The sequence below is a fragment of the Labrus bergylta genome, chromosome 22 (genome assembly GCF_963930695.1).
Source record: "Labrus bergylta chromosome 22, fLabBer1.1, whole genome shotgun sequence".
Lineage (NCBI taxonomy): Eukaryota > Metazoa > Chordata > Actinopteri > Labriformes > Labridae > Labrus > Labrus bergylta.
The window spans coordinates 20,904,256-20,929,447 of NC_089216.1; the positions used below are offsets into that span (position 1 = coordinate 20,904,256).

Here is a 25,192-nt window from a genome sequence, read left to right on the forward strand (position 1 = left end):
CAGAATGCCCTCGCTGCCCCGGGATGGGAACATTGACCCAGTTGTAAGGAACATTGGTCGTGACTGTCCTACATGGTGAGCACTTTACTGACGTTACACAAGGCTCATCCAGCCAGCCAGTCACTCGGCCTCTTTTAATGGCCGCTGCTCCTTCTTTTTCTTTTTGCTTCCCCCCCCCCCCCTCCCTCCCTTGCTTTGTGCTTTGGGTCCATTATGCACGTCTATGCACGTCTATGCTCTGGCGGTTGCGTTTATTCGGTCGTTGGATTATTTTCCCCCGAATTGGCTAGTCAGACTTATTACGTTTTGCTCATCCACGATTTGTTTCTTGTCATTTAATTAACGTCGGGATGAATGGAGGAAATTGGCTTTTGTGTTTGTGCCCACTGATGACCTTATTTATGCCCCTCTCTCTCTCTCTCTCTCTCTCTCTCTCTCTCTCTCTCTCTCTCGCTCTCTCTCTCTCTCTCTCTCACAGTGATAATAACCCCTTTCCTCCACCCCTCTTGGGCCTATACATCTCCTATAGAGGCTTTAGCTTTAGGAGGATGTGTCTAGATTGTTTATTGATGCGCAGAGACACTCATCATACTGTGTTAATGTTGCAGTCGTCATTGACCCCGTGCATTAACCAGATTATGTACTCATATGTACACACATGCACATAAACATGAAACATTTAGATGTTACACACACACACACACACACACACACACACACACACACACACACACACACACACACACACACATATATATAACAGCATAATACCCCTCTGGATTACGAGTGCAGGACAAACACTGCTGTCTCATGAATCATGATATGGATTTATTCAAAGGCAAACGACAATGTGACAGAAAACAGACTTTTCCAGACCTCCAACAATGTTCTGAACTAAGCCATGAAATGTCAGGGGTTCTGCCGCAACCAATCAGACTCCTTCCCCAGCGTGCATGTGTGTGTTTCTCAGAAGTAGAGATCAGGTGTGTACCTTACTCTAGTTCTCCTTTTTGGGGGTCTGTGATTGGAGGGAAGCAGTAGGAGGAAGGGAGAGGGAGGGGAGGGGGGGATTGAGGCTGCTGCAGCGTGGCCCAGTTTGTTGTGAGTGTTTTGATGCTGGAGGTTAATACGATGTGATTCTGAGTCGCCCACCCTCCAAGCGCACGGAACATGGAGAGACGGAGAAACAGAGGGAGGGAGGGGTTAGAGAGTAGAGAAGCTGTGTTTGAAGGGTGGGGGAGTGTGTGTGTGTGGGGGGGGGGGCTTGATTATAATAGAACAGGATGGATGGAAAGCGAATAACTGCTGAGAATTAAAATGTCATTGAGCACAGACGAGAGATCAGCTGCACGCAAAGCAAAGACACTGAGATCATTTGCTCTGCTTCAATGTGTGAAATCAGGAGCCTTGCATGGAGATTCCTCTCTGTGGATTTATCTGTGTCTCTTTGGTCGCTGTGCATGTGACACATCATGTGAGTTCAACCTGTGACTCTGCTCCTGTTGTCCTGGGCCCGTTAACCTCTGCTGCTCTCACACACTGAGCATGCAGGAGAAGGGGTTAAAATGACACAGACTGTTTATTTATTAATGCAAGTTTATGAAATTATGAATGTCACTCTTGTCAAACTGTTAGAGCAATTTTAAATCGCATTATTCCAGAATACAAAATATGGAGAGGTCCTGTTAGAAACCAGCCAATTATTGTGAGTAGAAATGAGAAAGCAGCTTTAATTTGCTCATGCACTTTGGGGAGTAAAGTCATTTGATTTGGTTTTACCCTTTCAGTGTTGCAAAGGGTCCAGAAATGATGTTTTTCTTTATCTTGTTTAGAACCAAATTATGTTCCAAACACTCAAACAGTGGATTGTCAATTTCGAATCTACTCATTGATCTTAAGCATCAAAAAATGAACTCACAAAAAAGTTATGCTTACTTATGTGTCATTTTCCCCCTCAATTCAAAGTAAATGCAGAATCTTAAAGAAAAAAACACATTATGGTAAAATGGCAAAAAAAATAGTCTAAGGGGACCTTCTTCGTTCCATTAGTTTTTGTATTTTAATTATCTGTAAACAAGTTGCACTTGTAGTGTAGCAGTTAGTGCGCGCCCCATGTTCGGATGCGGTCCTCCAAGAGGGTGGCTCCTTTCCCGCATGTCAGTCCCCACTCTCTATCCCCGATTTCAAATTCTGTCCTCTGTCTTTTCTCTAAAATAAAGGCATAAAAAGCCCCCAAAATAAACCTTAAATGTAAATAAATATACAATCATGCTGAAGATAGCATATCAAATATGGCGGCCTTCATCATTAAGCTTCATAACGCCTCTTTGTAGACCAATGGGTGATGTCACTGGGACAACGTCCATGTTTCTTACAAAATGTGGTGGTAATTCATCTTATTGAAACCATTACAGTCAGATAATTTAGCCTTTTCCAGCAGAAAGCTGAGGCTGTTGTCTTTAATATCGTACTTCAATTTCTCTGATTACGACATTACAATAAAAACAGTTTATAACTCTGATACCTACCAGCACACATCAGACCTCCCTCAACAAAGCTTCATATCACAACTGCAACATTTCACCTTTACTTTGACAGTGTTTACTGTCTCTCTCCCTCTCTCTCTCTCTCTCTCTCTCTCTCTCTCTCTCCCTCTCTCTCTCTCTCTCTCTCTCTCTCTCTCTCTCTCCCTCTATCTCTCCCTCTCTCTCCCTCTCTATCCCTCCCTCTCTCTCTCTCTCTCCCTCTATCTCTCCCTCTCTCTCCCTTTCTATCCCTCCCTCTCTCTCTCTCTCCCTCTATCTCTCCCTCTCTCTCCCTCTCTATCCCTCTCTCTCTCTCTCTCTCTCTCCCTCTCTCTCTCTCTCTCTCTCTCTCTCTCTCTCCCTCTATCTCTCCCTCTCTCTCCCTCTCTATCCCTCCCTCTCTCTCTCCCTCTATCTCTCCCTCTCTCTCCCTCTCTCTCTCCCTCTCTCTCTCCCTCTCTCTCTCTCCCTCTCTATCCCTCCCTCTCTCTCTCCCTCTATCTCTCCCTCTCTCTCCCTCTCTCTCTCCCTCTCTCTCTCTGTTCCCTTTGGCTGAAATTATTCTTATCATTAACACGTACAATAAATTCATGTGTCAATAAGTGGGAAGTTTTATGTTGCTATGTTGCGTCTTTAGGGATTAGGGCTGACACAAATACATTTAGACTATTGAACTGGGTCATTAACTCTTCGTGTTGGTACTTGTTGTCAGTGAAAGTCTTCGACGAAATGGAACTACCATGTGACATGTTTGTCCAAAAACCAAATATGCAAATAATTATCTTAGAAAAAACAAGAGTTAAAAATCACAGTCTGAACCAAATTATGTTCAAAACACTTCAATAATTCCCTAATGTTTGATTTCTACAAATCCACCCATTCATCAAACCAAAAGTAAACAAACTTAAAATATGTTTACATTTTTTTCCATTGTTTATTGAATTCAGCATTTTATTTTTAAAAGAGGAATCTCCAGTCAACACTGTGTGCCAAGTCTTCTGAGTTAAATAATCCTTAATAAGCCATGGCACTGTAAGGCCATTATATCATTAAGAATGAAATTAGAACAGTCAAAATAGGTCAGAACATTATTTGCCCATCACTACGTTTGACTCTAACAAACTTTTCAACACACAGGATGTTTTAGACAAACCCTGAGGAAAAACTTGCTCGTACAATTACAAGCAATTTCACTTCTCATATTTACATTAAACACAGTTAAACCACATATGATGTACATCAGTGATATGATCAATAAATTAAAACCTGCCTCAGGCTAACTTCATGCTAAAACGCTTTCTGTACTTGCTTAAAATGGGTTATAGCTTCACTGCAGATGACTTTATTTGATATAAAACACACTGATTGTGCTCACATCCAATGTGATTAAAGATTTAGACATTCTGGAGTATTTATGATGAGATCACCACACACAGCAGTTTATAAAGAGATGAGATGAACCACGGCCTGGATTGTGTGGTCAAAAGAGAAAAAAAAAAGAAGGATGTCTTCTATATTCAAATAGCTGACATTTCAAAAACTCAAGTCTTTATCAGCGCAAATCTCTTCCGACTCTTATGACAAACACACATCATACTTGTCCGCTCTCCAAACCACACACACACACACACACACACACACACACACACACACACACAAACACACACACACACACACACACACACACACACACACAAACACACACAAACACACACATACCATCATGTCACCGTGCAACAGAGGCGCCAGGCATGCAGACGTCTTTTGTGCTGTCCTTGTTTGTTGCCGGTCTCGTATGTGGATCAAGTGCTACCACAACACAGTCAACAGTAAGTCTTTGTCTGCAACCAAAGAACAAAAAAAAAAAAAAAAAAACTGCATTCTTTGCAGAGAAAAAGTTTGGAAAAACCTCATGCTATGTTAGAAGTAATGGTGTGTTGTGAATTTGGATTTGGAATGTGAAAATAAGACTCCACTGGTGGCGTTTTCTTTTTTTGGAAGGTTGAGCTAAAATAATGCCCTGCTCTGTTTCAGAACACACTTTAATGCCTTTCCCCCTCCTCGCCGCCGCGGCACGGTAATGGCTTGTGATAGCTTCGTTAATGCGTCACAGCCAGGTTATTAAAGCGCCATTGGAGATTTATGAAGACGTTTTTAGTTACAGGAAATTTCGATGGTGAGATTCTGGGTTTTTTTGGGGGTGGGTGGGGCTGGGACGTGTGGAGGGGAGGGAGAGAGAAGGAATGAATCCTTCAGCTTCGCCTCGAGGGAGAAGGGATCAGGTTATATGCTCTTCATCATCTAGATGACACACACGGAGCTCATTCAGCTTCCTGAGAGTCAGGACTACAAATTTAAACAGGAAGGCAACTGTAAATCCCACCCCCAAGTCCCTTCTGCACTCACACACACACACACACCCACGCACACACACGCACTCACACACCCTTTCCAGTCCACCCAAGTGACAAACATAGTTCTGTGGTTGTTTTGGAGAATGTGGTCCAAAAGCCAAACAAGTGGAACTAAAAGGAGGATTTTAAAGGCAACGCTGCTGTGAAGCAATACATTGGTTTAAGTTGGATTTGCACAGATGGCAGCATTTTGAACACACACTGACACAAACACACACCCAGACATACACACTGAAACCACTCCAACCTTAGCATGCATCAGTGTTCCCCCGCAGCAAAGCCAAACACCCACTTCTCTTTAAGTCTTCTTTTTTTTTTTACGTTGCATCTGCATCGGTGATTCCATGAGTCCGCTAACCTGAAACAGTAACGATGTGAACAATGTGCCATCACACACTGAAGGTTAGCTGGGGGGGGGGGGGGGCGCCGTTGTGCTCGTGGAAACAAGAGACAGAACAACACAAGCCCAAGCCTTGTGTGTTCCTCATTCCCGTGTTTATTCATTCTGTTTGTTGTTTAATCTGCTCTTCTGCTGTGCGCCACATTCCCATTTTACTCTCTTTAATCTAGCTGTCATCGAGTCCCCACTCCACACTCAAACAGTGTGTGTGTGCGTTGTCTCCATGTGTGTGGTACGGTAGCTTCATTGGACTGTTGCAGAGCTCGGCCACACATTCAGTATTTATACACAACAGCAGCACGTAAGTGGCTCCAACTCAATCTCCTCTGTCATAAATAAACTTCATAACTTCAGCGATGACGAGTGACATAAAGCTGCCTGGGAGACTCAGGGAGAGATTGAGCTGTAAGCCCTGGTTGACCTGCGTTCATCTGAATGCATTATGTATCCTGTCCTCCTCTAGTAAAATATATTAAACATATTTATTTAGCCATATGCATCATATGAAGGGGAAGTGACAGGCAAGGGTTTAATCATTTGGTTACTAAAAATCTCTGCAAATAACGTTTAGACTGAGCTGAAAACAAGGTTGTTAATCTTTCTCCTTTTCATTGTTTTGCTTGCAGGTTTTAAGCATGAATAGCAGGTTTAAAGGGAGTTTATCCCCTGAGTTTTGGCTTTCAGGCTGCATTCAGGTTCTACTTTCCGAATTGGAGCCGCAGAAAGCAGCAGCTCACTATCCTTTAAAATATATCAATTATGGAATACAATGTCTCTGTAAAAGATATAATATGTGATTTTTTTATGGGTTTATAATATTTTTATAATATTGACATTTTTTTCTACTTTCGTTATTCTGCCATTCATTAAGAAATCCTAATATGGTAAGTCATACTCTCAAAGATTTTTCATAAAAAAGGTTTGTTACGTCGTTATCTTTTGCTAGATGAGTTCAGAAAATGGCCAATGTTGGCCCACTGATAAAAGCCCTTGAGCTTACGGTATTCTTTGGTACCAATAACTTCTTATATAGTTGACAACTTTGAGGGGGAAAAATGCAAGCTGTACCGATCACTGGCCAGTGGTTGTTCCTTCCAAAAGAGAGAGTAAGCAGAAACTACTGAATGTAAATAAACATGGACAAAGGCTCACTGACGTCACCTATTGGTTACTGAAAGGCGTGTTTGAAGCCCGTTGATATATTTAAAATGCTGTCTCAACCTGTCTTTCGAGACTTTGTACAGACTTTTTTTCTTATGAATTTTGACCACCAGAGAACGGTTTTTAAGGCTGGAAAACCAGACGACAAATGGACTAGACAGATAGAAGATAATGACAGATAATGAAACTTGTTAAAAAATCTGTAAAAAAACCAAACAAACTCAACTATTGGAATAAGACAAGACGTTTGATCTACATCAGAGTGAGGGCCGACAACACACCTGTATGTGTGCTTAACACATCATTTAAGTCAGTGGAATCGATACAATCAAGATTTTCCCCGTTAGTTTTTGAGACCCTTACCCCTTTTAGCACGGGGCCACACTCCCAGAGAAGGTGTCAAAGAACCACTCATAGCCACTTCTTTACTTTAGTTGATTCAGTTATTTGTTGGTGGGTATTCTTATGGGGCTCTTGAGTAGTTTTCCTCTTCCCCTGTTTGATAATCCTGCCTTTGATTCAGCAGTGCATTATGGGTTTAAAAAAGCCCTGCACCTCAAACAGCACTCTGCACCAGAGAACTCCAATCCCATTTTCTACCTTAAGCTTCAGAACCAGAATGTTATTAAATCAGGCTCTATAACAGCCCATCTTGCGACTTTTGGAGAAAAAGTGAAATGTGCGTCGTGTCCCGAGTAAGAGAGGGCGGCAGGACGTGATGGAAATAACAACATCGGCATGTACACAAATTCGCATCACTCACATGAGAGCGGGCGTTTTGCTGCGGGAGGCCGGCTGTCACTCAGCATGTGTGGAATATAACCAGGGCTGCAAACGCACCACAGGAGGGGGAAGGAATAGAGTGGGAGGGCAAACATCGAGGTCTGGGCTGCGTCTTAATGCAAATGAAGGAGCTTTGCATAGTCCAGTGCAGCCGGCGACAGTCAATATGGAGCTGAACGCATGTCAGACGGGGGGGGTTTTAAAGTCCCCTGAATGACTGGACCATGGAAGATGTGATTCTTTTGGAGTCATTCTCCACTTTCATGTAGTGATGGACCAACTTGAGCAGCGGTAAAGGGAGGCAGAGAGGAGGGTTTTGGCCTGACACTGACCTTGGTTATAACAAGAGATACACAGAGAAAGCCTCTCATCCACTCTGTGATCGTTTATATGGACTGGATATCCACTGCCTCGGTCTGTGCAGAGCCTCGGCGCTGTGCACTCTGATTGAGGTTGACTGCAGTATTATTTCATTAATTAAGTTTTTCCACTTCCTCCGCCTCTCCCTCCTGTCTTCCTGTCGAATGAGGGTGTCGCAGCGACGCCCTTCCTCTCCTCTGTCCTCTGGCGCTTCACATCCCCCCCATCACTGCTGATCATTGTCTCAATTACTCATCGCTTCTCTCCCTCCCTTGTCTCCCTCTTTCTCTCTCGCTGTTCTTCCTCCTTTCTCCTCTTATCTCATCCCAAATTGCTGTATACACTCCTCCCTCCCTCCCTCTCTTTCTCTCTTCCTGTCCTTCCAAAAAGCTTTCAGGCAACCATTCCTACATCTTTTCGCGGCCCTCATTTCTCTCTCTCATCAGGATTTCACAGATGTTCTGTGATTATTTCTACCTTGATTTGGTGATATCTCCCCCCCCCCCCCCCCCCAGCCTCAAGTGCAACAGAATATTCATCATTTTCAGGTGTAAAAACTGAGATTGGAAGGCTGAGTATTATGGGTACAAGGACAAATCAGTGATGATCTCTTTGTCGCTTTGTTCCTGTAAAATTGACTTTCATAGAAATAGCAACGCCTGTAACACATCTAATGGATTCAAGAGGATTTGTCATTATACAGTTCAATGTTTTAACCAAAATTACCTTGGGGATATTTGTGACCTGTTGATTATTATGTTAAAAAAAATTACTAGATTCTGCAAAATCACATTCAAAGAGGCTCTTTTGGTTGAATTTAGCTCCCCTGCTCTCAGTCTCTGTCCCTTTCAATGTCTCACTATTCTTTGTATCCATTACCGCTCCACTTTCCTGTAATGGAGACATTAGAGTCCTTTACCTCTCTGCTATCTATCATGTCATTTAAACTCTTTCCTTACTTTCTGTTTTTAAGTTCTCCTCCTCCTCCTCCTCCTCCTCCTCCTCCTCCTCCGTGTCCACTGGGCTCTGGGTCATCTCCTTTCTCTCACATATAGTCTCCTGCCCACATCATATCACCAACAGCTTGTCAAAGGCAATCAGCCGTCCAGCCTCGCCTCCTTCCTCCTCCTCCTCCTCCTCCTCCCCCTCCTCCTCTCCTCGCTCTCGTCTTCCTCACCTCCCTTGTCTCCTGTCACCTCCTCGTCCTCTTCCGTGTGTCAGAAGTTATTACTCTCAGAAATCATATTCCCTCCACCCTGTCTCTCTCAGACCAGTTAGGGGTATTTACAGTGTCCTCCATTATATTCCGTAATCACAGCTACTACACTCATATCCCCCCCCCCACCCGTCCTGGGATGTTGTGTATTGTCAGTACATGGCAGATATATTTCAAATAGATTATAAATGTAAAATCATTCATATTATAAATTAATAATTTTGCTTTCAAACTCTTTGCCTGAGGACAAGAATATGTAACAAGTAATGTTCATTAGATAAACATCATTATGAATAAAATATTAGAGATAAATGAAACCAGTGCAGTTGGATTCAGTTAGTATGTTTAAAGATTACATCCAGTGCAGAATCTGTAGGCTCAATTCCTGACTTATTTTATCTAATTAAAGGGACAGTTGTATACGGTACTTGTCAAATTAGCCACAGGAGCTAATATAGCGGTAAGCCAGACCTCTTTAAGGAGAGATCAGCCAGAGTGCCTGAACGGAAGCTACGCTAGACAGTGCAAACGGGTCATGTGTACCATATCATTTACAGAAGAAGACATAATGTGGTGCTAAAACAAAGTGGTTTGCTGACACTACATTCCAACTTTAGTAGTTCTTAAAGCTAGCTAACTGACGTGGTGCAAATGGCCCTGTCTGCATAGCTATGTAGCCTTTAGCTTCAGTGCAGGCCCTCCCCCCTAAAGGGGCTAAGATGTGTGGCGAAAATACTTAAGTGAATGACAAGTACCTCATAGAACCCCCCCCCCCCCCGCCCAGTGCCACTAGTCTGAGTCTAAAAAAGGGGGCCGCCGGCTTTGGAGGACTATAGCCTCTGTACATGGGGCACGCTATGTTATCCTGACTGCCAACTTTTCAGGAGTTCAAGTGTCACCAGAGCTTAACCAAAAATCACTTCAGGGCATGACAAGCTTTTCTGTGTGTTGCCTTTGTTTACAGACGGCTAGCTAGCAGCTTGAACATTCAAGTTGAAATATGACATCTAGGTCTAGGAGCAGATTGTTAGCTGTGTTTTCATGCAGATATTTGTTGACAGAGATTATGTAAAATTAAATAGTCTTCAGGATAGCAGCTGCTTTTTTTTTTCAACAAAGACAAGGCATAACCTGCAGAAACACTACTGCACAATACTACTCAGACCGCTAACAGAAAGCAGAATTCTTCCAACATCCTGTACCTGCCTGGAGATTCTGCATTTATACGCTGAATTCTGTTAAAAGAGATAACCATGATGTTTGCTCATTTGAACCCAACTCTCTTTAACTCAAAGAAAGGGCTTGTTTAACAGAGTGAACATAACAACCAGAAAGAGTCAGAACATGTTTCAGAGCAGTGATGAACACAAACAGTTTGTTTGAAATGGTCTTTAATGCCAGAAAACATATTTCTTAAGCTAAAGCTCTGTATTTTTGGAAGCTCCCTGTTATAATCAGCTAATTCTGTTCATACCACAGAGGAAGAAGAGCATAAGAAACCTTGAAGCTAAAAAGCAAAACGTGTTTATATGAGTGTTTTTGTGTGACGATTAATCTTTTCCTTCCACATCAGAAAGTCCTCTCCTTGTCCCTGGAAAACACCTCTCCACACTCTGAAGTCTACATCTGAGCAGCCAAAGATATAATAAAGACTAAAGTATTTATCATTTACAAAAATAAGCCGTCTTCTAACTGTAGGCGGCACATTTTTTTTTTTTTTCATATTTGAACTTCATTGAAAAGAAACATAATCTCCTCCTACTTTGACATCAAACATTAGCAAGGTCTCATGATTTAGAGGATGATGTAATGCTGTAAATAGCAGAAAAGCTTCACCCTAAAGTTTCTTCATTCTGTCTTTATATATCCCTCCATCTATCCCTGTCTCCTGGATTTCCCACCATGCTGCTGTTCACCATGACCTCCGCCTGCTTCTCTCCTCCTCTGCTTTCACACTCTGCATCCTGCAGGGATGGAGAGACAGACAGAGCGAGAGAGAGGAGAGAGGGGAGAGAGAGAGGGAGGTGTTAGAAGTGAAGCTGCCTCTTTTTTCACACCTCCATTTCGCTCTCCGGAGCCTTCCGCCATCCCTCCCTTTCTGCCTCACTTCAGACAGGGCTAATCTATAGCCTGGAGCGGAGTGGCGGGGGGAAAATGATTTTTTATATTTCTTTAAGGAGACAAGGTGAGGGTTAGCCCCAGGGGCTATAACAAGGAAAATAAGAGAGACGTGTGGTGTGTGTGCGAGGGTGTGTTGACTGGTCGGTAGAAGGACGAAGAACTTGTTTAATTTTTTTTTTTCCTGTGTCAACACAACTGTCCTTTCACCTAGTCGAACTTTTCAGCTAAAAATAGTTGCAGGTTGTAAAACTGTAGCCAAAGAAGAGGTTTTTTTTTAAATTTTGAAGGCCTCTCTCTCCTCTTCGCCTGACCTCCTTCCTGTTCCTCCCCTCATACATGTGCTCTGCTTCTTATCCATCCCTCCATCCTCATTCTCTTTGTGTGCTGCTCTCCTCCTCCTTCAGCCTCTGTGACCTGCAGAGCAGTGATCTTTAATGCATCCGCCGACATGCTTTATGTAAGAAGTGTTAGAGTGTTACAGGACTTCCTGCACACACTCCCTCCTCCTGCCTGTGCTCTGTATCAACACCACTTGACCTCCTCTGGCCCCCTCCTTTAGCATATAAAAAAAAGATCCATGAACAGGTTTTGTTGCTAATTTGACTCCAGCACTGTAATTCTAGTATATTAATTGATGTGTAGCATTTTATCAGTGCATGGGGGAGCTTCTTTCACAGCATGAAAATGCATATTAAATCCCCCATGGCATGTATTAACACATCAGTCCCTCAGTTTCAAGTAAAAAAAAAACAAGTTGTAATTCCTTTTAATTAAAACATAAGCGCTGAAAGTGATGGGGTAATTAACAACTTTGAGCTTTAACTCATTAAAACAGTCTGTTCATTTCCAACCAATCAGATCTGGTTTCTCTCCACACACACACTGTTTTGTGTCTCAGGGGCTCTATTTTTTTTTTTTTTTTTTACTTCTTACGCACTTCTGATTGGATTACCATCCTCTTTTTTCCATTAGCCAGTCTCTGCCTCCCTAAATCACCCCCCACCCCCCCCCTCTCCTGCTATTTCTCCAGCCCGCGCAGCAATTGCAGTTGACTGAAAGCGGTTGAGTCCATTGCGGCGCAGCGGGGGTGTTAATGAATTCCAGCGGACTGCTAAATGAGGACTTATTAAAGTGCTGCCGCCTCGTAGTTTGACATTTCAGAGCTTCTGGTGGAGTTTTAAAATCGCTGCCTCTGCAAATGTCACTTGCTGACTCTCTGGAACGGCCGTCCATATGAATAGAAACAAGTGTTGGCGTCAGATATAGATCGAAAAAAGAGTGAAGTTTGTTGCTTTGTTGCATGTATAGGTTTCTACTTTGTGTGTGTGTGTGTGTGTGTTTCTGCATTCATATCTATCACTCTTCTACTTTACTAATTGTGCACATCTCTGTTTCCTCTCCTCCAGCTACGTCAGATGGGACGCGCCAAGGCCTGGATAGCATGAGGGGCGGAGTCTGTGCCACACAGGGCATGAAGGTGGTGCTGAAAGTGGGGCAGAGTAAGTTTTCACACCTCATCGCTACATCACCATATACACACACTGTGAGCCCTCCCATATGCATGACTCCAGCAAACACACATGGATTCTTCCATTTCTCACACACTCATCATCATCATCATCAACACACACACACACACATTGTTATTAATGCTTCACACACAATTGCACTCCTAAGTAACAGTATGACTCACACACACTGACTCCAGTTCACCACATCTCCCACCATCTCCCATCTGTACAGTCCAGAGCGGCTCACATTCTTATCTTTTATCGTCCTTTTCTCTCAACACACACACACACACACACTTAAAAAAGACACATACGCGTCCATGACCTCTTTGTGTGTGTGTGTGTTCTCACTCGGAGTATTAGGGCTTGTTAAGTGGTGAGAACAGCGGAGAAGTGTGGGATCAGTCAGCTCTAATGAGCCCTGTTGACTCCCCTCTCACTCTGCCTTTTAACTACTACCGACTCATGCTGGACACACACACACACACACACACACACACACACACACACACACACACACACACACATATATTTCTGTGCAGTATACTCATTAAAGGCGCAAACATTAAGCTCACGCAAGCAACTACATGAGCACAAACATGGCCACAGACTGCGTCCATTGGAGGACACACAAACACACACAAGAACACACACATTTCCCCCACACACAGCAGACCTGCCAGCTACAGCGCGATAACAAAATGAGTCCATTCAGTGTTAAAGCACACAGTCAGGGATTTTTAATGACTCGTGGCTGCACACACCTCTAATTTGTTTGGAAAATATTCACAGGTAATGACCCACACATGCCGGCTCTTTCTCAGGAAAGCAGCAGGAGAAAAAAAACAACCTTTTTAAGCATTTTTACTGACCTGTGCATTCCTACACATAATAGGCACCTGTCCTTCATACGACTCCCCCCCCCCCCCCCCACACACACACACACACACACACAGGCCTTGTGTATTGTTAGTGCTCCTCATCAAAAGGGCCAAATGGCGCTGCAGTGGCTCTATCAGCCCAACACATCAACATAGTCAGCTCAGCTCAATAGAAAAACCTACACACACACTTCCTGTCCCCTGGCCTTTTCACTACTCAGGCACACACACACACAAACCCTTTTGCTACATTTACACAACACTATAACACTTTCCATCCTGCTTCATCTTTCCATCTTCATCTCTCCTCCCCTCTGTCCTTCCTTCACCTCTCCTCTATTCCCTCTGCATTTCCTTTTTCTCTCTTCTTTTTTTTCTCCATCCTCTTTTCAATTGAGCGACGTTGCTCGCTTCCTTCTTTCAAATTCCCCTTTTCCCCGTCCTCATCACTTCCCGTTCATTTTTATGCACGCCGGCCATCTTCTCCTCACAACTGTCCCACTCAATCCCCCCCCCCTCCTCTCAGTTATTTTCACTCTCCTCCTCTGTCTTTCTGTCTTATCTTGCTGCGTGGCTGAAAGGTCACGTCTGTGTTGTTTGTCGTCTAAATAAGCGGCGTGCCGGCTCGTGGTGATCTCTGATGAGATATGGCGCTCTGCTTTCGCTCTGAGGAACACACACACACACACACTCACTCGCACACTCTCAGAAAACTCACACTTTCACCCTCAGCCCACACACATTCATTGCCCTGTCTTCTCTTATTTTATTCTTTATCTATCTTGCTTGCGCTCCGTCTCTGTCACACACACACACACACACACACACACACACACACACACACACACACACACACACACACACACACACACACACACACACACACACACACACACACCACACTTTCTCTCTCTCACACACACACTGTCTGAACCTAGCCCCTGCTGACCACACACTTGAGACTATAGTGCAGGGGCAGTTTCTATTGATCCAGACAGCACCGCCCCTAGCTTCTGTTTGGTTGATTGTCATGAGGGAGCTGCCAGCCAATTGCCTCGCTTTACTCTAAATGTCAGTATGTATAGGTTGATGGCTGTGCATGCACACACACACACATACACACACATACTTACCACTTTGTGCATTGGTGAAATCAATGCGTGTTTGTGTGGGTTTTCACTGTGCAGTTTTCATCCATAAGCACCCTGTGGTCAGATCTATTTTTTGCTCTCTCCCTCTGCTGTGATGACCAATAGCAGACTTTCTTTGTAGAATGTTGCATAAAGTGCAGCGCTGAATCGTCACATCCCGGTATATAGCACTCTATTCTTGCAGTTCTCAGCCGGGCCAGATGGCTCGGAAGCGTTCAAAATCTGAATTTTTCTGAGCCACCTCTTTCAGCAACGAGGAGTGGCACTTCTACAATAGCTGCATGTGTGTGTGTGTGTGTGTGTGTGTGTGTGTGTGTGTGTGTGTGTGTGTGTGTGTGTGTGTGTGTGTGCGTTTGCATGTGTCACAGAACTACTTTAATGCCATCACCATTACTGAGGGCTTGCGAGACAGATGGCCTTATTTAGCGAATACAGATTACAAGCCGTTATGGCCTTGTGTAAATTCACTGTGGCCAAAACAACAATCGGCCGCTCTTTAGTTTCCCATTCTGACAAATGGAAAAGTGCTCATACACAGCACAAGGAGGCCCAATCAATATGTGCTCTCCTGTAATGGGAATGGAAGGGAGGGAAGCCTTTAATAAAGCTCCTCTGGTTGATTTCTCCTTCTGGCCCGCTCCTTGTTTGCTAATGTCACTTCGTGCTTCCAATCCTGAGAGCCTTGGCTGTTAGAGGAGATAGAGGCTGTTTCTGTATTTTTTTCTGCCATTTTTCTCATAGTCCACTGTTATTATTATTTTTTTCTTCCATAGGCCAATATGGGCTGCCTCCGAAGAAAGATCCGCCAGCGGGACGCACCACCAGCAGAAACCCAGGTAAGCAAAAAGACCAAATGGAGATAATCCTCTGCGGATCCATCCTGCAAAATGGATGGAGGGAATAAGTGAAGACTGGTAGATAGAAAGAAAGGCAGCAGGGAGAGGGAGGGAGGAGGCGACAGATGGAGAATGTGCAGCGGTGACATCTGTGGATCTCTCTATTTAATTCCGTATCCTCCTCTCTCTTTCTCTCTCTCTCTCGCTCTATCCCTCTCCTCCTCGTCTCTGCGCCGGCCCTCCTAGCTAAGTGCTGCAGGCGGGGAATGGATGGCTAATAGCTACCTTGGGAGAAGGATGAGAAAAAGAGAGGGAGCGAGAAGAAAGAAGCAGGAGGGATAAGAGAGAGAGGGCAGCAGGAGAGAGAGAGAGAGATAGAAAGAGAGAGAGAGAGAGAGAGAGAGAGAGCCGGACCGGCGGCGACATTTTGGAGAATTATTATTGTCATTAGTTTGGCTGGCCTGGATTCTGTAGTTGTGTTCAGAGAGAGGGAGAGAAAGAAAGAGAGTTAGAGGAAGCACATAAGGAGGAAATAAAAAAATAATAATTGAAAAGCAAAGAGGAGAAGGGAATAGAACAAGGAGATGTAAATGTAGAGAGTCGGTGGAGGAGAAAGAACACACTTTGTGTTCATCTCTCCTTTGATTGTGACTCTGTGTACTATATCAAACGTGTGAATTGGTGTATTCACACATTGTTTTATCACATGTCCATACCTCAAATAGGTGAGAAATGTATGTGTGAAGTAAGCAACAATAGGGTGCATTGTTTTTTGTTACAAGAATGACACAAATAACACCGGACACACTCAACAAAGCTTATTTACATCACACGCATAATGACACATTTCCCTGTCAGACAAAGACGCATCAGCACACACTTGACTGAATTCATTTTTTTAAATGAACGTGAATACAGTTGAAAGCATCTAAATTACTAACTGTTAGATAACAGTGGATTCACAGCCTCTCATTTTGTGCAAGATGCATTCACTGGACTACTAGCACAAAATGCTTTCTGGATCTGTGTTGTGCATGAAAGCACTGGATAAAGTATGAGTGTAATGTTGAATATGCAAAAGTATAGAACTCTAATATGCCTCCATTTTCACTCCCAAGCATTACAAGTTATAAACGATCAATAGCGGTGGGTCAACACATCCGGTGAGTGTTGGGAAAAAAGCACTGAGGAGATGATGAGCATAAATAATCATAAGTCATGTCTGTCTTGGTTTCTAAAGTCATAAATAATCGTTCATTAAGTTACAGAGTGGGCAGTAGCTGTGGATGGATAGGTAGGAGGAGGTTTCAAGTTCAGAGAAAGCTCATTAGAATTTTTTTTTTTTTCGGCCCGTAAACTTAAAATTGAAATTCATGAACAAGCTCATTTTGTATTTGTATGAACTTTGAGCTCGTGTGAACTTGAGGAACCCTGGTCTAGACAGTTCTGCACATCTTTTTTCTTTCCTGCTTCAGTAGAGTAAAAACTCTGAGTAGACATCACAAAGACTGAAAACTTGCCACTAAGGTTGTTGATGGATTGTGGATTCTGTTTAAGGTTTTTTTGGGGGCTTTTTACGCCTTTATTTAGAGGTAGGATCGGAGATGGAGTCAGAAATCTGAAAGAGAGAGAGAGTGGGGAGTTCTGTGCTGGAAATGAGCCACAAATGGGACTCAAACCTCAGCCGCCCCTTCGTACATGTAATTTAATTTCAAACTTTTATAGGTTTGTATGATTTACAGCGATGGCGAGATATAAAAAAAAAAAACACATATAAAAACGAGAAAGATGGAATGATTCTCTGTAAAAATAATCACACACTGTGGGAAACTGGTTTAAAATCATTGTCTCAGTTTGTGCAGAAAAAACAAAAGAGTGTTGTAAATTATTCCACATCTCTGGAGCGAAAAAGCTAATCATGGATATTCAAAGTTCAGTTTGAAGCAATAGACAGTCAGGAGAGCGAGTTTGAAGGTTCTGGTGGTCCAGATCAAATTTTATTTAACCTTTATTTAACCAGGTTGGTCCCATTCAGATTAAAAACCTCTTTTTCAAGGGAGACCTGGCCAAGACAGGCAGCAGCAAAAACACAAAGTTACAGACGGAAATACAAAGAGAGACAAGTTACAATTTACAAAGCACAACATTTAAGATTAAAATAAAACCATCTATGAGTCAAATCTGGGAGTCAGTTGTTCAAACAGCCGAGCTAAAACATTGACATCCTATAGAATCTGCTAAGAAGTTGCACGTCCAATAAGGGATTTAAAGATAAAGAGATACTGTACATGTGTTCTTTGTGTATACAGAATAACAAAGTCAGTTGGTCTTCATTGGGCATGCGCACTAACCACGAGGCTACCAGTGCCCCACATCTTTGATTTTCTGCCAAATCTTAAAATAGCCGAGTATGTTCTCAGAATTAAAGAAGTCAAAATTTTCCTCCAATATCAAAATATTCTGGTTGATTTTTTGATTGTACAATGCAAACAGTAAGCCAGTAGCCTCCACTAGAAATGTTAAGCAGTTGCAGGACTGTTTTATTTCAAGGAGTGCTATTTTAGCTTCATATGATGGAGGCCTGGCATCGTGCATGACATGACAGTAATAAGATAATTCATTTTGGCAATAATGAAAGAAGAAAAAAACTATAACACAGTAAATGACGTAGCTTGTCAAGTAGACTCTGCCCATTATCAGTACAAACCCATATATAATGTTTTGTTGTGAAATAACCAGATGTTTTTTTTTAAATAATAATGAAATATAATATTCATTAGAAGAAGATGAAACAGAGAGTAGACAGGGCGATGGTGTCAGGAGTTTATGCAACCACAAAGTCCCATGTGCGAGTCCAGATGGAGGCACTGGCTGCACATAACATCCCCTTCTGCATCACCAACGTGTTTGAAAAGTGAATACAGAGTTCACATAGATAGGAAAGACAAATACATAAAGAGAAAATGAAGAATGAGAAAATGATAAACAGGACATGATTTGATGTAAAATCAAATATTTATTTGATCATAAAAACAACACAAAAGGTCAAATATAGTCAAGATTTCGAAGGGGAGAACAGCCAGCTCAGATACAAGGACAAAGACTATATCACCTTGATCCTCTCTATCATTACAGACCTGTTGGGTGTCTCTCTCTCCGAGGTAATATTCACTGATAGAGTGAATAAAACCTGGAGGCAAGGGAGCAAAGACGGCATCAAAGTGAGCTTTTGTGATAAAAAAAGGAAACAAAGGACGGAGTAGGAATCAGAAAATAGGGGAGAGTAAGGAGAGATGGCGGAGGAGGAGGAGAAGACGTGAAGGAAGAGAAGATAATAAAGAGCGGCGGTGAAAGGCGGCGCTGATAATGGAGATGGAGAATGAAGGATATTGGGTTAATGGAGGGAGGTAGAAAGCTGAGGGAAGAGAAGGGAGTGTAATCGACGTCTGACATTAGCGCTTTGCTCTCAGTCAGTCCAGAGCAACAGGGGGGCCCTATAGCAGCAGGGGGGAGTTGGTGAGGTGTCTTTGCATGTATTTGCTTGCCTGTTTGTGTGTGTGTGTGTGTGTTTGTGTTGCAAGGCCCCTGAGCTCAGAGCGAGGTAGGTCATTACAGCGAGAATAACCTGAAGATAGACCGAGCCACGGAGTGAGGGAGGGCGAGGAAGCGCAGGAGACACAGGAGACACACAGACAGGGAGGAAAGGAAAGGGGATGTGTGCCAAGAATAATGATAGGCCAATCCAAAGGCTCTATATAGAAGGGACTCGCATTACCAGCTCTAACCAGTTCGCCACACACATTCACACGGTCCGGTGCCAGAGCCCCGCTTTGTAAACACACACACACACACACACACACACACACACACACACACACACACACACACACTCATACATGCATCCAGACCAGAATCCACCTGCTGAGTTCTGACCCGAGCTCCCGCAGAGAAAACTGTGTGCTCCGGAGGGTTGTGGAGATCTTGGGTTTCAAGGCAGACAAACAACAAGACAGAGGCAGCGATCGGCTGGCAAACAGAGAGATAGCGTGACAGACAGTTTGATAAATAGACAGACAGATAAAAAAAAGAGAGAGACAGGCAGGCAGGAAGGCCAGTAGGCAGGCAGGCGGAGTGTGTGGTCTGGCGGTTGAAGCAGAGCGGGGTAGCGCTCTTTATGTGGCTAGCTTTAATGCTAAGTAAATACAGTTGTTAAGGTTAGGGAAATAGAGTGTGTTACCTTGACACACACTGCGGCTCAGCCTGCCTGTACTGTACGGGTCACACACACACACACACACACACACACACACACTCAGTCTGCAGACATTCCCCTCCATTTTATATGCACTGCTGTCCACTTCATTGCATCAATAAAGAGACCACATGTAAGCGCCTGTGAGATTCGCTGCATACTTATTGCATTCCTCCGGGTTAAGTCTCTGCAGCCTGCAGACCAGCAGAGCTAAAACCATCCCCATTACTCGTGTTGTTGTGGTACAGATCCATAAGGATTGGAATGGTAATTTTAAAAGCTCATGAAAAACACAAATTGTGAAACAGTGGCACTTCTAGACCACTTTTACTGAGGGGAGCCAAACTGGGGCCAGTTGTTTTGTCAGAGGGGAACATTAAACCCAGGTCAAAAATAGACAAAGATGATCGCTTTAAAAAAATATATATATATATTGTGCCACAACATTAAATACCATGATTTATATTTGTTTCAGTATTTAATACTAGATTGTGAGTCCGGTTGTTGAGTCACTGTGTATGTGTTATTAGGGTGGCTCTTCCTTTTGGAGGGGTGGCCACAGGGGGGACCAAGCTCAGTGTCACAGGGGCACTGACCCCTGTTGGCCCCTGCCTAGAACTGCCCATGTTTATGGTGTATGTGTGTGTGTGAATGTGATGAATATTTTCAAATTAAAAGCCTGGGAATTTGAATCTTCTGCAGCTGCTCTTACAAATATAAGTGACAGCTTCTCATTTAATGGTAACACATTATTTATTCTCTATTTAATTTACCACAATTCATTTCATAATCTTTCTAGAATAAAGCCGGATGAAATTTGACTTTTAAAGCTCCAGTGAGTAAATTTGAACTGGTTGTGAATCAGAATAAAATGAATACAGGTGCTTCTATATGACCTACAAGAGCAAACCACAGCATCGAGAAGAAGGTTGTATTTTTATACACTCACTCTTAATGCCTGAAACTGCTGCGACAGGTTCTGTGTCGGACAACAACATTAACAGCATGTTGCAGGAAAAAGATTCACCAGCCCTTTTCAGACTGCTAAACATTGGTGTCCCTGTCCCAGCACGGAGCTCCACATAAACACATCCTGTCTCGCCCCTGCAACGCCTCTGTTACTGCCTCTGGCCCCTGTTGGCCCCTGCCTAAAACCGCCCATGTTGTGAAAGTGTCTGTGTTGTTGCTCTGTTAAATCTGTGATGATTAATATGTTAGCTTCGTTGGATTCTGTGGATGTCGGGGTTAAGATTTGTTCTATGGTTCTTGTTCCAGGCGGCGCAGGAAACTCCACCCAGTCTCGAGGACCCAACAGCTTCGGGAGCGAGGGCACGGATGAGAACGGGCCCCTCCAGCCCTCCAACATTGCCCTCATTGCCGGCGCCGCGGGAGGCTCCGCCTTCCTCCTGCTGGTGACCGCGGTGATCTGCGTGGTGTGCTACAGGCGGAGGCACGCCAAACACTCGGACACCCACCACCCTCCTCTCTCGCTGTCCTCCCTCACCAGCCCCAAGCGGGGCGGGGGCGGCGGCATCTCCAGCTCGAACAACAACGGCTCTGAACCCAGCGACATCATCATCCCCCTGCGGACGTCGGACTCGGCCTACTGCCCGCACTACGAGAAGGTGAGCGGAGACTACGGACACCCCGTCTACATCGTCCAGGAGATGCCGCCACAGAGCCCGGCTAACATCTACTACAAAGTATGAGACGGCCCGCTGCTATGTCCTGCTGGACACGCCCACCTCCCTTTCTCCAACCAACCCCCCCTGCTCCATTTAAAGACACAGTACACCATCACAGCTCCGACCTTGACCCCTCCAGTACTTAGAGTATTGCCTCATGGACCCCCTCCTCACTGCCCTGAGAGATGGCCACAGGTGTGTTCTGGCTGAACAAACCGCCCTGATCCATTCTGACACAACCGGGCCGCCAAGTGTTTGCTAAAGGGCGACGTCGTGTTTGTACGCAGCCCTTCTTAACAAAGGCTCTAATGAGTGGGCAAAAGCCTCTGAGTGCCCCCCCTTCTTGTCAACTCAGAGCTAAACTAGCCCCCACAAATGCTAAATGGAAGAGTTACCCATAATGCCTGTATGTTTGTGTTTTTTCTCAAGGTATGGACCATGCATTGGGACTTGAGATGTTTTATGGAAGAGAAAAAAGAGATTAGAGGGACTACAATAAAAAAAAATAATAATAAAAACTACAACCCTGATCCCACTTTGCACCTGAGAACTCTGATTCCCAGAGGCCATACCTGCCTAGCTCACCGCCCTGCCCCCCCTCAGAGCTCCATCATCAGCCAATCAGAGAGCAGCCTCTGCCACTAAAATCACCAATAGGATTCTAGTTTGTTCGTGTTTGTTTCTCCTGAGAAAAATGGGGGGCCTCTCGGACTCAACCAATCAGCAAGCCCCCCGGGCGGGCTGGCGGTCACATGACCAGGCCCCCGGGGGCTGAGGAGGTCTGACCGACTGGTGACACTCAGAATCTTGTATATTTTAATAATGTGTGTGTATGTGATGAGCGGGCATATGACTATGGGTAATAATGATGGCGCTGCTGCTGCTCCACATTAGTCGTGTGTGTGCAGGTAGTGCGCTTCAGTAAAGCAAGTTTGCATATGAGTTTGCATATGCCTGTGTGGGGGTTTAGTCTGTGTGTGTGTGTGCGTTCGCTTTGTGTGTGTGTGTGAGTGACTGTGTGTGTGCGTGCGTTCTTTAGACTTGTCTTAAATACCAAAACACAAAATAGTGAGCGAATATCAAAAAAGTGAGATTTTTTTATCGCTATCAACACTTATAGATTATATATATGAATATCCAGTAAATCATTTTTAGATGTTTCTTTCTCGTTTTTCTATTGTTTATTATTTCTACCCACTCTGTTAAAATACAGTTCTGTTGCTAGACATTTTTTATCTGCTGTTTTTTTTTTTGGTTTTCACGACTTAGAATGACCTTGTTTCTTTTCCTTTACCCCTCTGCGTTGTATATTAATTTAATCCCCTTTTTCATTTTCCCAGCGATCAGAGGTTGTGTCTCTCTTCCTCTCTTCCCTCTCTCATTTCCTCCCCCCCCCCCCCCCCCCCTCCCCCCCACCCCCTCTAGGGTCTCTGAACTCTATGTATATTTTTATAGCTCCTTGTACTATGCTGTAGTTTTGAAGTTTAGACCTCGTTTGTGGAAGTGTTGAGGTAGAAACCATCTATGAAAGTTTTTTTTCTTTCAAACGCTTTTTTTTTTAAACGCAGAAGTAAAAAGAAGTGAGGGGCACGGGGGTGGGGGTTGGGGGGGGGATGACATTGGGGAAGAAGGGGGATGAAATGAAAAAAGAAGAGTAAAGTAAAAAGAGAAAGAGTGGTGTCTGGGGAGGGGGAATAAAGCGGCGTCTGAATGCAGAACTTTTAAAAAAAGAGAAGGAGAAAGGGAGGGAGAAAAGACTGTGAAGGAATTGCACACTAAAAGAAAAAAGAAGCTGAGGGGAGGGGGGAAGATGGGGAGCAGCAGGAGTGAGAGATGAAAGCTACCGAGGATGGAGAGAGCAGAGGAAGGAGTGGCCGGAGAAGAGGGGGAGAAACCTTTTCTTTGAACGGAGGGTCCGAAACCTCCTGAACGGAGGCAATGGACCAACAGCCAAAACGGATTTCTGAAGAGTTGAACTTTAACCACAGAACGGAGAGATTTCATCACACACTCTCTCTCTCTCACACACACACACACACATCTACTGTGACTCGGTCACACTTTATGTTGACGTGAGGTGGCGCATTTCAGATTTTTTCCACCAAAATTTGTGTTGAAATGCATCTCTGTATCACACAGGCACTCTCATAGATTCTAAAGACATGCTCAGTACTCTTCAAGCTGCTCACACACACAGTACACTCTGTTTCTCTCTGTTTGACACGCACACACACCGCCTCCCACACACAACCTTACACACATTTCACACCTTTTAATGACTGTCACAAATGCCTACTGATTGCATTGAGTGACATATATTCTCTCTCGCTCCCCGCTTGCTCTCGCTCAGACACGTTCACTCAAACACCTTCACCCACACGCGACAAAATATGCCGATTGCTTTCATATGACTTTTCTGTGATTAAGACTAACCCCATGGACATGGGAGGGAGGAAAGAGCGTCTCCTCACACACACACACACACACACATACACGCACACAATCAAACAAACACGCTAGTGCCCAGCACCTCGACCTAGAGGGCAATAACACAACGCTGTGTTCAGAGGTGCAATATGTTCACATGTGCATATTAAAAAAAGCTGTTTTGTGTTGCTCAAACATGTTTATTGCTTATGTGTAAACTGGGTGGCAGTGGAGACCTTTAAGTTTTTGTTTTTTTCCAGACTCACACACACACACACACACACTCACACACACACATAAGGCCTCCTGTGATGTAGCCCTGTTTTTTCTGTGTGACGCCAGTGTTAAATCTGGACCTTACAGCATTTCTCAACTGTGTTTTGTATCTAACATCTTCTAAAGAGATCTCTTTCATAAAGTGTCACATTCGTCTGATATGACTTTGTTCAACACATGATGATGATGTTCAGATATGTTTTTTTGTAACATGAATGAGTTTGGATTGTATTTGACTGTATTGGATTTTCAAAAATGACATGGGAGGAAAACACCTCAAATTTTCTTTTTTTGTACAACTACCGACTTGTGTTTTTTTTTTCCTTTAATGTATGCTGTTAAGTCTATGTCTATTTAAACATGCTCAGAATACCTAAAATATCCTCCAAGCCAAATGAAGTGTCTGTTTTCTCTCTTCAACAACTCTGTTGTGCCCTCCAATTCACAATGACAGTATTTTTTTTTTTTTTTTTGGCACATGGCTGCCTCCACATGAGGGGGAGAACACGACTTCTTGGACTTAACGGTGTCTGACCGACAAAAAAGAAGCAACTGCCCCGTATTCCGGCAATTTTTTTTTTTCGCTCCCGCCTCCCTCTCAGCAGTATCTCTGTTTTTTTTTGTTCCTGTATCGTTTGATTTCATGTTGTCGTTATTTCAAAGTTGTGTCTCTGGCTCTCACTGTTTGTGTTTGACTGGCCGACTCAACATGTTGGCTTTTCTAAAAACCACGGCCGCTGGTTGTCATGTAGAAAAAAGAGAAAGAAGAAAAAGTGCTGTTTCTATGGAACGTGGGGGAAAGAGAGAGAAAAAAAAAGAAGCTACCGCCGAGCCCCTCCTCACCTCTCCATTGGTGAAAGTGTGAGTGTGTGTGTACATGTGTGTGAGTGTGTGTTCCTTTGTGCCAATAGACAGCGAGTGGGGCGAGGTGGCTCTCCTATGTAACGTGTTGAGACTTTGTATTTGGGACACCTCTGTGTGAGAAGGTTTTTTTTGTGTCCTCTCCTCCTCTTCTTCTCTCCTCCTTACCCCCTTGTCTACTCATCACGGCGACCCCTGATCCCCCCCCCCCCCCCCCTCCCTCTTCTCTTCTCTCCCCCCCCCCAACACACCTCTAAAGAGAGGAAAAAACTAGTACATTCCTGGTTTGGAAAAAAAAAAGGTTGAATAAAAAAAAAAAAAATGTTTAAGCA

At 43.8% G+C, this 25,192-nt stretch overlaps 1 protein-coding gene across 1 annotated transcript in view; it reads left to right on the plus strand.

Annotated features, from left to right (window-relative positions):
- efnb3b (ephrin-B3b) overlaps positions 1–24,922 on the plus strand; it is a 92,844-nt gene extending 67,922 nt beyond the window's left edge. Inside the window, exons 3-5 of the mRNA XM_020642780.3 lie at positions 12,387–12,479; positions 15,297–15,359; positions 20,887–24,922. Of these exons, the coding sequence (XP_020498436.1) occupies positions 12,387–12,479; positions 15,297–15,359; positions 20,887–21,320 (590 nt within the window). The 3' untranslated portion in view covers positions 21,321–24,922. The remainder of the gene's footprint in view (positions 1–12,386; positions 12,480–15,296; positions 15,360–20,886) is intronic.
- Positions 24,923–25,192: the final 270 nt, after the last annotated feature.